Source organism: Nasonia vitripennis, chromosome 1, assembly GCF_009193385.2.
Source record: "Nasonia vitripennis strain AsymCx chromosome 1, Nvit_psr_1.1, whole genome shotgun sequence".
Lineage (NCBI taxonomy): Eukaryota > Metazoa > Arthropoda > Insecta > Hymenoptera > Pteromalidae > Nasonia > Nasonia vitripennis.
The window spans coordinates 15745803-15758395 of record NC_045757.1 but is presented as its reverse complement, the minus strand read 5'-3'; the positions used below and the strand labels follow the sequence as shown (position 1 = coordinate 15758395).

The 12593-nt window shown below is 53.2% G+C and overlaps 1 protein-coding gene across 4 annotated transcripts in view; it reads right to left on the bottom strand.

The window, feature by feature from the left end:
* Window positions 1-11035, bottom strand: part of LOC100121600 (GATA-binding factor C) — a 37009-nt gene extending 25974 nt beyond the window's left edge. For 2 of the 4 annotated variants that reach the window (XM_031923170.2, XM_031923173.2), the window contains exons 1-3: window positions 10505-11035; window positions 5358-5861; window positions 1047-2039 (exon numbers count right to left, since the gene is read on the bottom strand). In XM_031923170.2, coding sequence (XP_031779030.1) covers window positions 1047-2039; window positions 5358-5598 — 1234 coding nt within the window. In that variant the 5' untranslated portion in view covers window positions 5599-5861; window positions 10505-11035. The remainder of the gene's footprint in view (window positions 1-1046; window positions 2040-5357; window positions 5862-10504) is intronic. The other 2 variants (XM_031923176.2, XM_031923177.2) reach the window with 2 other exon arrangements.
* Between the last annotated feature and the right edge of the window lie 1558 nt (window positions 11036-12593).

The following is a 12593-nucleotide window of genomic DNA, read 5'->3' as shown; positions in this document are numbered from 1 at the left end:
TCTCTCTCTCTCTCTCTCTCTCTCTCTCTCTCTCTCTCTCTCTCGGTCTTCCTGCGTCGCACGTTATGAGATTTCGTCGCGCGCACTGATTGACCGCCGATTGAATCGCGCCACACAACGCTGTGGCCTGATCGAATTAGTCGCGTGTGTACCATACACACCCAGGCACTCGAGCAAGTGCCATTAAATTGATTAGTAGAAAAATCTTGAGGCTAGAGAGAGAGGGGGAGATTAAAAAAAAGAGTCTAATAAATCCTGCCGCCGACACGCGATTCTCCCCCTCTCTCTCTCTCGATGACAATGACTGTACTATGTTCAGAGCCCGCGCACGCGATTTTAAGGACTCGCGAGCGAGCGTAACAAGCGAGAGTCACTTTTCTTTTCTCGCGCCGCGTCGCGAGCAAGTCCAATTAGCTGCCGCGCGGAAAGTCGGCGCACATCTCGCATATATAATATTGCTTGGCGGTGTTCAAAAATCAAAAAAACGTAGCCACACCACATTGAAAAAGGAAAAAACTCGTGCTCTCGTGTGCGTTATATGTCTTGCGCTGACGCTGTTCGCGTCGACATTTACATGGATATAGATTGTGCGCGTCGTGGGTGCCACTCGACAGAGAAACAAAAATCAGTGTGAGGCAAAATACAAAAATCGTGACGTCCTCTCGTAGTCGCACGCTGCGCACAAGGAGCTGCGTGGGCTCCCGAGCGTCGTATGCGACATCGGTAAAAAACGTGTGCGGTTATTATCGTGTCGCTGAATAATTATAGAGAGAGAAGCGTTGGACGACCGCCACCGAAAGCTCAGGTATATGAGATGGGGATGAAATCAAAGTTGTGTGTGTGTTAGGTGAAAAACATAAGTATAAATATAAATCTTCAGAACACAAAAGCTTTGTTATAATAAGGGAGTCAAATAATATAAAGGTGAACGAAAAGCCAAAAGAACCTGAACCAAAGAGAGACCAAAAGAAATAATAAGGTAAAACGAGAGGATGTAGTGAGGACAGTGAGTGAGTGAGTGAGAGAGAGCGTAGTGAGCGGCTTACCGGCGGACGTCCTGGACTTGTTCCTGGGCTTTTGCTGCTGCTGCTGCTGATGGTGCTGCTGGGAGCCCGGCGAGTTGGGCGTGTTCTGCGCGCCGACGTGCGAGCCTAACAGTTTGGAGGAGTCGGCGGAGCCGAGACCGGGCACGACGGCCGCCGCGGCTGCAGCGGCGGCCGCGTGGTGGTTCGCCGCCGAGGAGAAGAGGGAGGCTGCCGCGGGGGGATGGTTGTGGGAGTGATGGCTGGGATACTGGAGGTGTTGGTACATGTTGTAGGCCGAGGCGGCCGGGTCGTACTGCGAGCTGTGGTGCGCGTTCGAGTAGCTCTCTCGACACGGCGAGTTCGGCGTCTGCTGCTGCTGCTGATTGCTCTGGTTGTAGTCTTGCTGCTGGCTGGACTGCTGCTGCTGCTGCTGCTGCTGCTGCTGGTTACCTTCGCGCTGCTTGACCTGGCCGCCCTGGGACTGCTGGCCGCCGGCGTTGTGCTGGTGGGGCGGCGACGGGGCGCCGTGCTGGTGGCCGCCGAGCATGACGGAGGGCTTGACGTCGCAGGAGCCCGCGGCAGAGGAGCCCAGCGCGTCCTGGTGGTGCATGAACGCGCCCATGACCGCCGCGTGCGCCACCGCCGCCTGGTACTCGCTGCCGCCTGCGCCCCCCGTGCCCAGGCCGAGGCCGTTGTTGTTGCTGCTGCTCGTGTTGTTGTTGTTGTTGCTCGGCCCGCTGGAGGTGTTGCTCGCGGTGATGCTGTCCGGGGTGGCATCCTTGGGCGGCGTCGGCGGGAAGGGGAAGGGGTGCCCGCTCGCGTGGCTGGCCAGGCTCGCGGCCGTGCTGCCTGGGGCCATGTTCGAGCCCAGCGGGCTCTGGGGCTTCTCCTCGGACGTGCCGTTCGTCGAGGCGGACGTCGTGGGGAAGCCCCAGGGGTGCAGCGACGGAGCGAAGTGCGGACGGCAGACCTGGCTGATGGGGCCGCCTGGCATCCCGCTGCTCGACATCCTACCTGCAATCGCAGAGAAGCACAAGGTTGATTATTCGGCTCTCCGATGAAGCGGTTGACGGCGGCATTAACATACTGTACTTAAACTGATCGATATATCGAGTGCGGAACTTGGGAATTCTCGCGCGGGCCGCGTCATGCGCCGTGCTTTCGTGACGGCGCCGCGGCCGAGAAATTATTCTCTCTCTCTCTCTCTCTCTCTCTCTCTCTCTCTCTCTCTCTCTCTCTCTCTTTCTCTTCGATTTTCCTCGTCTAATTTTCTAAATTGGACCCGGCCCTCCGTGCAGTCGGTCTGCATCGACCGCCGAGTGTACGCTCGCGATCTATTTTCGATATCCGATCGGCGACGTCGCCGTTCTCTTTTCCCTCGCGCGGGGAAAATTCATCGCGAGCTTTCGCACTCGCCTCGCCGACGGCGAAAAGCCCGCTGCATGTTTTCCCGTAGGGCGAGCTTTAATTGAAAGCCACCGAGATAATAGATCGCGAGTTATCTCTCGTCGGCGAGCGGCACACGCGTCGATATCGTTTTCGATTAGAATACATATAGCTGAAAAATTACGCAAACTTCGTAAAACGCGCCGGCGCGGGTCGGGATAAACAGCGCGGGGGAACACTGTCGGGAAAAATCGGGGGCAGCTGTGTGAAAAAGAGAGGAAGAGCGAAATCGGAGCTGAAGAGCAGCTCCGCTTTTTCATGAATATGTATGAAAAATGCAGATACACTCGCGCGCGGAGCGCCGATCTAGATAGCGCGCAACACCCGTGTGTGTGTGTACTTTTTTTTTTAGTCGACGCGTTTCCTATATTTATTCACGTTCGCACGAGCGGCTGGAAATTAACGTTCAAGTTGACGATTTTTCTCCGCGCCAGTCGCGAATATTTCTAATGTGCCAACGAAGGATGTTTACAGGAGAAGTATGCAAGGAAGAGGAAAAAAGGGAAATCCGAGGAGGGAAGAGGAAATGAGGCTCGTATAAGCGACGATTACCGTACGGCTTATATGCTAATCGATCGATCGAGAGAGCGACCTCCTGCGCTCCTTAGCTATTTTTCATCTGCGCTACCTGAATTCCTCCTTTTCCCCCGCTCCCGCCCGGCGTCTACGTATATCTAATGGGCGGCACAGCAGTCGTATCTCACTCACTCTCTCTCTCTCTCTCTCTCTCTCTCTCTCTCTCTCTCTCTCTCTCTCTCTCTCTCTCACTCTCGCGCGCGAGAGGAATTCGCGCCTCTGAAATCCGAGAGAAAGTCCGTGCGCGAGCAGGATTTCGGTGCGTGGATTAATGAAGGTATACCCCTCACGTCAGGAGCTTCGTCCGCACATGCTTTACGAGGTCGCAGCTCGCGGAATGTCAATGAACGTTTCCCGTGCGCGGAGCATACGAATGATCTTTGCGCCCGAGCCGAATATTACGAGTGTACACATCCCGCGCTTGGTCGTCGACAAGATCGGAATTGCACGAGGCTGCAGGTCCATAAGGCTGATTAGAATATCGGGCGCAAAGGCTCGCTTTGATCGAGGCGTCAAAGCCGAGCTTGCGACTCGCACTCTGGGTAATTAGCCTCGGAGGTGCGAATCCCGTGCGGGCTGAAAGGGATTAAAAGAGCTGAGACGATATCGCATCTCTTTGGCTCGGATTCTCGCGCGCGCAGGCCCGAAGGGGATGTTCAATCTCGACGAAACGCAGCTCGTTATTAAAATACTCCGGACCGCTGTCGATGAGACCTACGGCTGTATCCACACTACTCGCGGAGAGGAGAAGAGACAGCAGCGGGAGAAGGAGGCTCGCGATAAAGAAAGAGAAGCATCGGAGAGCGCTTGGCTCCGCCTTCGGAGTTGGCGTGTGCATTTGCAAGATGGCGTCGACGTCTTCTCTCTCTCTCTCTCTCTCTCTCTCTCTCTCTCTCCTCGCGGCTGTACTTGCACACACACACACATGGGACCCGATCTTCTCGCGCGCGCTGTGCGCACGTATACACGGAAAGAAGGTCAATCGTGTGCGCCGAGAGAGAGAAGAGAGAACAGTAGAAGACGCTCCGCGGGAGAGGGACAAAAGGTCAAAGAGAAGAGCATAAGTGTCCGTGTGTGTGTGTGCACACTTGCACACACGGACGCGTATGCATAAGTGGACGAACGGCAGCGGTGCATAAAACAGCAGGCTGCTGCTCTCTGCCTCCCTCCTGCAATTACGTATGCACCTCTCTTTCTGCTCCGTGTGTCCGTACGCGTGTGTATGTGTGTGCCTGTGTGTGCAGCGGTTCGCGGTTGGCTGCGCTTCCTTCCTGTCTGCCGGCACTGCTGCCAACACACGAGGATATATCCCCGCGATAGAGAGAGAGAGAGAGAGAGAGAGAGAGAGAGAGAGAGAGAGAGAGACGGTTTATATCGATTATTTCGAAACGTGTCGGTTCTGTATGCGCTGTAACACTGCAGAATACTATACACACATGCGAATATAATGGTCGAGAGTGACCAAGACGACTCGCGAGAGATTTTTCTGAAATTTGTATTCCCTCGCGCGCTCGCCTCTCGGAAACAAAAACGATCCTCGCCTCGAGAGAGCGAGAAAGAGTTATTCATTTATGCGACGAGCGAGCGCGCGCGCGCGAGTATTCCAATGACTGAATTATTATTCTGCCCTTTTTTCGCGCGAAGAGCTCGTATCATGCACTATGAGCTGATGATGAAAAAAAAACGAACGTACACGTTGCACGTGGCGGCGAGAGAGTCAGGCGTATCGGTTCGCCCGCGGAGAGTATCGCATTTCCTCGCAGCTTTTTTCGGGCAAAATATGTAGCGCGGCGAACAGCCCCGCTTCTGTGCGCTCGCTCGCGGGAACCATAAGGGGGCACTGTTCAAACGTATACGCGCATTTGTTGCAGCGTTCTTCTCGCTTGCGCGCAAATAAACCAAAAGCTCTTCCTGCGCGGCCGGATTCGGAATATTTCAAATCGGAGAGAGAGAGAGAGAGAGAGAGAGAGAGAGAGAGAGAGACGCTCTCGAAAGCCTCAACCTCGAGGATAGGCGTCCGTCGCGTAAATATTCCGGACACGCGTCGGCGGCGGCTCACCGGGCTCGGACTCGCGAGCCGATAAACAACGAATTTTGTCGTGTCGGGAAGTGACGAGCGCCGAGACAATATATAATCCTCGGACTCGCTCGTCCCGTATGCAGCCCGGCCGCCGGCCGACGTGTGTAATGGAAATCCTCGGGGGCGTGAAATTCGGAATTTATCGGCCGCTCGCGAGCGGAATTTTCTTTCCCGTCTATAGAGGAGAAGGAAGCTACGAAGGTATAATATAGAGAGGTGCGTGTACTCACTGTGCGCGTAGTGGGCGGCGGGGTGGTGGGTGGGCGCCGCGTGGGTGTAGTAACCCCGGTAGTCCTGGGGGTTGCCGACGGAGTTGTTGCCAGCTGCGGCGCTGGCGGGTGTCGCGCCACCGCCGGTGGCGCCACCACCACCCGCGCCACCGCCGCCGGCCCCGCCCGCCGAGCCGGGCTCGCCGAGGCTCCTCGGCGGCTCGTACCAGCGCGCCGCGCTCGATTCGCTGCTCATGTCCATTATGTAGTCGAGAATTTTCGTGGCCTGGGGTGGGTGACCCGCACCGGACAGGCGCAAGTTCACGCTCGAGCGACGGATGACGAGATTTCTCCCAACGAATTACAGCTCCGGTCCGGCTGCTGAAGCTCGAGCGGACGTGCTCGGGCTCGAGAGGGAGGGCCTCTTCTCTTCTTTCTCGGAATCTGCGACTGATGGCTTGGCTCTACTGCCGAGCTCTTCGCATTTCACTGCTGCTGCCACCGCTGCTGCTGCTGCTGGAGTCTCTGGAAAAGAGGAAAATCTCGGCGTTAGATTATTCGGGAGTCGCGGCTCGATCGCCTCGACGGTTACGTAACGCGCTCGCTTTACGTCATTCCGGACAGCAGAACGAGGGTTTTTTTTTTAATTTTTCCTCGCAGCATCGCAGCCCGCTAATCGGCTTACATCATGCGCGTGAAATTAAGACGCGGATCGAGTGTCGGACTCGACATATGGCGAGGACGTACTCGCGCGTATGTTCGAGAAAAATTCCCTCGCCGACGCTGCAACGCGAACAATAGGCGAAATCAGCGATAGTAGGAATAATCGAGATCGATTCCAGCTTATTGGCGTGAAGGAAGACTTACGTGCGTACAGGCAAGCGACGATAAATCAGGCGATGATCTACTACTCGCGATCTACAACTGCGTGCTGATTCTAGCCCCAATACGGAGACACTGAGGCCAGCCCGAGGAGCTCCAAATTATTTATCAACAAAATCAGCGCCGATCAAGGTCACCCTGACGTAACGCGCGCTCGGCCACTCGAGCGCAGCGCCCGCGCCCGATACGCTCGCACGCAATTACAACGTCGTTTTCATTTATCGAACCTACATATGATACGCGTCGTCGTCGTCGTATTATATTCTCGTGTGGTACTGCTGGAAAAGCGCGATTTTTCATCGGCGAAAATCGAGGCGAGAGCACACGGCCGAGGCTGTATTTATGACTGGCAGTAAAAACGCCGTGATTTACGGCGGCCGACGACGGCTTTTACTGCCGCGCGAACGGAAAAATGATGGACTGACAGCGCCGAAAAACTGGATTTCCAACTACCCGACTAGCCTCCTTTTCTCCTTATTTCCTCCTGATTATTACAACAATAATACAATAATAATAATAACGTCGTTATTCGGCAAATAAAGCACTCGAGAGACAAAAGCCGATAAGATACTCGCTGCATGTGAGCATGACGAGCGCCGTGTGTTTGCCGATAAGATTAAGGCAAAGGAAAGAGACCGTGGAATGCCCTGATGCCGGAGCGCGTCGCGGTTTATAATTGAAGAGAAAAAAATGAAACGCACACACACGTTGTAAATCGAATCGAAAGAGCGGAAGGTTTCGAACCGCGAATTTCGGGCCGAGATTTCCTGCGATAGGCATCGCTCGATACAAACAGGGATTACGCCGATAAGCCCCGCGATATAATTTATTGTACACACATATAGCGCGCTTTATTATTTTTTTATCAATAAACAAAAGAAGCGGCGCCGAACTGTCGTCGAGACTGTGCGCGCGCGCGTGAAAACAAATACATGTTTCGTCTATGTGCGCGTTATCTCTCGGCGAGTCCTCGAAATTCGGCGAGAGAGAGAGAGAGAGAGAGAGAGAGAGAGAGAGAGAGAGAGTGCGCACGTCACCCCGATTTCGGAGAGCGCGATCGCAATAAATCCGAGCCAGGCCGTAATCGATCAAGGAAATTAATCCCGTACACCGGAGTGAATCCCGTGCGCGTTTGCCGGAGGAAAGAAACTATAGAAGATGGAAAATCCAATCCCGATTATACAGTTCTTATCTCCCAGAGCAAACCTTTGGCACATCCGTCGCGTGTGCGTGTATTCCACACAGGCTGCACAGAGCTGGCTGTACAATATCTTATCGGAGAGAGGACGTTCGGCAGCGCCAGTCGTAAAAAGAGAACGATTACCGCGCGTACGCGACACGTTACAAAGTTCACGTTCGCAGTAATCGGCGCGCGGTATATATTGAAGTTCGCGCGAATCCGATGCAGAGCGCCGAGAGCGATATAATACCGGCGATTATCGCACGCGCCACTCGTTTTCTCATTACTCACTCGATAAGCGAACGCGGCTATTTTTCTCTCTCTCTCTCTCTCTTTCTCTCTCTCTCTCTCTCTCTCTCTCTCTCTCTCTCTCTCTCCTCGTCATCGCATAAAAATAGAAAACGCACCGGAAATCCAAGCAGCGAATGAAGAAATTAGAGTCCTCCGCGAAATTGGGACGCGCAATTAATTCGCGTGCATGGTCTGTGTGTTTGCCGCAGCGCAAAACAAAGACGGGGGGCCTTCTAGACGTATGCACTCACGATTCGAGCGGCTGCAGCGTGAAAGTGGCCCGCGCCACTCTCCTGTATACACATACAACACAGCGGCAACAACGTCAGCAGCGAGAGTGGATACGTGCGCGTTTTGCCGGTGCGCTTATTATTTCGATTGCCTTTTATCATTGCATTGTGCTTTATATATGAAAGTCATACTCCCGCGGAGAGCAGCGCCGTCGTTTCTTTTTAGGCTCTGGTCAGAAAGAGAGCGAGAGAGATGACGCCGAGAGAAGGCAGCGATAATTCCTTCGAATTAATGGGCTTTCGTAAGCCTTCGTTAGCGACGCTTACTCGAGACAATGTGATTTTTTTCATCTCCGAATCACTACTTATAACGCAGGGAAAAAGCGCAAATGTTTTGACTCGGCGGACCCACCGTAGAGAGACGATTGAAAAGGAGGCACTCGACTCGGCTCTCGGCAAAGCCGACGATTTGAGCTGAGCGGCGGAGTCTCTCTTTTCTGAAAAACGAGAAGCGGCGTAAAAATTCACGCGCGTGAAAAGGCTGGAAGAATCGGACAATGGATTTGGTCGCCCGTGACGCGCCTCTCGTTCGGCAACACACACATTTTCTCGTATATAATACGCGCGCCGTGGCGGTTCTGAGGTTAGGTGTAACGCGATCAGACTTTCTTTTTTTCCTACCGCGTTTCGGCTTCGAGGATTCGATTCGACGGCTCCTTGTCTCCAGCGAGCCCAACTTGCTCGACTGAACTTTGACGTTTCTAGTCGTACGTGCGTAACGAGCGGGCATTAAAATCTAGCGAAGAGACGAAGAACGAGTCGATCCGGTTCCACAAAGCACGAGCCTACGCTTATTCGTACACATCTTCGCGGAAAAGTACGACTGCCGAATCTCGCCCACTACACTATACTCTACTACACACGGTCGAGCTCGCAATTCAAACGGTGTGACGGAGCACGACTTAGCAATTCAATCGACCCTTCGACAGATCCGATATCTAATTCGCCGCCCACACGCGTACGTAACCTCTGTCTCGCGCAAAAAGCGCAACATTTGAAATTCTAAGCTGGCCGAGGAATAATCCGAAATAACTCCCGGTACGCGTACGAGCACACGCATAAATGCGTCGCCGCGCTAATAAGCGGAGGCAATTCGCGGCTAATAAATGAAAACGCAGACCGGCACGCGGATTATACTTGCAAATCAGCAATTACGTTCTCTCTCTCTCTCTCTCTCTCGCCCCCATCCCCGACAGACTGCGATTGTTCTGCTCTTCCTCTCTCGGTGTGCACGCGTGTGTGGAGTCGCGGGAAACGTTATTTTTTCAAAACTCTCGCTCCGGGTTCCGTTTGTGTTATACTGTACACACGGATCGCGCGCCGCGTATCGCTTTCAATTAAATTCGAGTTTCTTCGGAGCGATCGTAAAAGTGCGGCTTTGTCGGTTACACGCCTTGTCCGAGGGCCTTATTAAACGTGCCTGTAATTTTATACCTGATTTGCCGATACGGCGATACGCGTATCTCAATCGCGAGGTCGTTTCTTTCTTTTCAGTTTTCGAGACGACGATGCGCGAGCTTTGCTGTGCTGCTCGCCGCATGCGGTTTTCGACTACTCGAGTTTCATCTCGCACGCGAGAGTCCCTCGTGTTTATCACGGCTCGCTCGTTATTACAGTCGCCGAGTTGGCTCGTTCTTAACGACTCTACCCTTCCTCGTCATAGATAATTCACGGTGAATCGAGAGAAAAAAAAGAAAAATTTCGAGGCTCCACTGCGTCGTTTCGACTACCGCGCTCGGCGCGCGCGGCTGAGCTTTGCCGTCGGAATCCGAGCGAGCGCGCGGCTCTATAACCTGCTTTCCTCGCCGGCCTACATCGCGTCCCCAACGTTACGGCATCTTGCGTAAACCTCCAACCGTCCGAGATATCGATTGCTTATCGGCTCCCCTCGATACGTGTGCTGCTCCACCTAAATACCTTAAAAAATTCGGTAAAGTCCCCGCGATCGGCCCGAAGTTTCCACGTTTGCACTTCAGAAGCGCAAACAGACGCGATCTAGAGTGAAAAATGCCGTAGACGGATTGTTTACGCGGCTGACCGATACGAACTTCCAGGTTATTTGCGTTTGCGCGACGGTCTCATAGAAAGAATCGCGCACTGTGCACACACTGCGTGGCCGCTTATCTCGAGACGTTGCATCGATGAGGCCACTATCTAAATGGGTCATTATATAGATTTCCACTGGTCGCTGGAGCGAGAGAGAAAAAAGCGCTGGAGTAACGCGTGCAACGACAAAAATAGTCTCTGTGCCTCACCTCGCGTGTAAGTGCGTTTCCGTCGCTGCAAGTCTGCGGTTAGTGTATCCGATCGGGGTCCGTTGGAAGCGATACACTGCCGATTACGATCTGCCGTCGGGCGCACAAAAAACGTCCGTCGCGCGACTAAAGCCCTCTCGGACTACGATAGGCAGCCTAGATAGCCGTGCGCGCGTCTTATCCGTCTAACGTCGCGTGAGGGAAAGAAAGAATCGGAAGGTGTTGGCAGTGCTGCCATCAGTTCGAGGTACGTGAGTCGTGATTCCTTACCTTATCTCTCCGTCTGTGAGTGTGCGTCGTCGTCCCTCGTAGCTCACGCTCGATATCTTACTCGCAGTGCACACTTCGAGTTCGGCAGCACGAGTTACTTAATAAATAACTTTAGGAGTCGCTCTCCTTATCACTAGCGAGTCGCATCACCACGACACTACACTAATCTGAATAATCATCACACACACGGCACATCGTCGAACGCGCAGGTCCTCGACATTATCATCGTCATCATCGTCATCATCATCCGCATGATCATCCCGTCGTCTCGCTTCTCCTCATGACTGTGTCCCACGATATCACTTCGCAGCAGCGAAACTGACTGCGCACAGTTCGGTCGCAGAGAAGCTCCTGGAAAGCGTGATCTGTCCGTGGGCGCGAGTTCTCTCTCCTGCCTGCCTGCTGTGTAGCTGTGTATGCGTGTCTGTGTTTCTATGGGAATGAAAGTCGCACGCGTCGCAGCTCCCGATGCAACTATCGTGGCACCCGGCGCGGAACTAAAGCCTTACGAAAACACGGGGCGCCTCTCGGCACAGCTTCGCCCCCACTCCGGCGCCAGTTGCCCTTCTCTTTGGCCGTTCGGCCGGCCTCGGCGAGACTCGGCGAAACTCGGCCGACTACGCCTACGACGCCGGGAGACGACAAGCTGCGCGCAGGGCACGACCCACCGGCGGGCGTTAACTCTGCCCAGTCTCTCTCTCTCTCTCTCTCTCTCTCTCTCTCTCTCTCTCTCTCTCTCTCTCTCTCTCTCTCTCTCTCGCAGTGGGATGCCAGCGTCTCGCTCGGCTGCGACGCGGCTGGGGGACGTATCGACTCCTACTCGGGGATTCCCCCCACTGTGCGCCGGCTCTTTCTCCGCTCTCTCTCTCTCTCTCTCTCTCTCTCTCTGTTCGTCTCGAGTCTCGCTTTTTTGGCTCGCGCGCGCGAGAGAGAGAGAGTTTGCAGAGCTGATTTTTTTTCGCGAAATTACACACGACGGCCTTTGATTCTGCAGCGGGCTCTTTGTTCGGGGAAATGAGTCCCTCTGCTGCTGCTGAAAAATTATTCAGAGGGACCCGCACTGGGCAAAGGAAGTGGAAATTCGTTTACGCTCGCGCGCACATACCCGCGGAATAAATATTTACCGTCTCTGTTTGGAGCAAATTGATTTATTCCTTTGAAAGCGCGCAGCTTTCGCAAACATTAGCGGCGCTGAAAGCCTGCTGCAAAACTCGTGCGGGCGTAGAACGTTGTGCATATTTCATGTTGCTCGACGCGCTCAGCAACAATAATACCCTGACGATAATAGAATGATAACAAAACAAGCAAGAAAATTACAATAATAACGCGAGCTCGCGATCCTATCTCTCTCGCGCTTATTCGAATTTACAATAAAATTCATTTATCCATTTTCCCCGCGCGAACATTAGCGAAAATGAATATAATTATTTATACACGCGCGCGCGCGCGTCGCGGTAACGTATAATAATAATAATGATCGTTATTAGCCGCTTGAGCGGGGACTTTCACTGATTCTCGTGATCGAATCGATAGATCGCAAGCGGACACGCACGTGAAAAACTCGTAAAGTCTGCATTATTGAAACGTGCCGACGTTTGTCACTCGAGCGGGAGGCAGTAGAGAAAAATCTGGCAGCCGAGCTCGTCGTAAATCAGCGCCCGCCAGCGTGTACACATATAATTTACATAATAAGTACGTTCACTCGAAAAATCACTTGCTGCAGCACACGCCGCGAGCTCGTCTCCCATATCTCTCGAAAGTGCCAGGCGTTATTATGCAGAGTTTATATGGGGAATTCTACGGGAAAAATGCCATTTTCTGGTTGGAGAAACCGAAAAAAACAAATGTTGGGGCGCACTCCTGCAACTTTTTTTTTCTTATTGTACATGTTTAGAACCATGCAAAACCACGTTCCAACATCGAAAAAGTGCCTCGTGACACTGTTTTTTAGGCCCTTAAATTCGTCGAAAAATAGCCATTGTTAAAGGGCATGCACCTAATGCATAAGGGCACAAACAGAAAATGAATTACGGTAGACTGAAAGAACAGGAAAAGCTTCAATTAAAAAAAAATTCGTTAAAAATGCTTG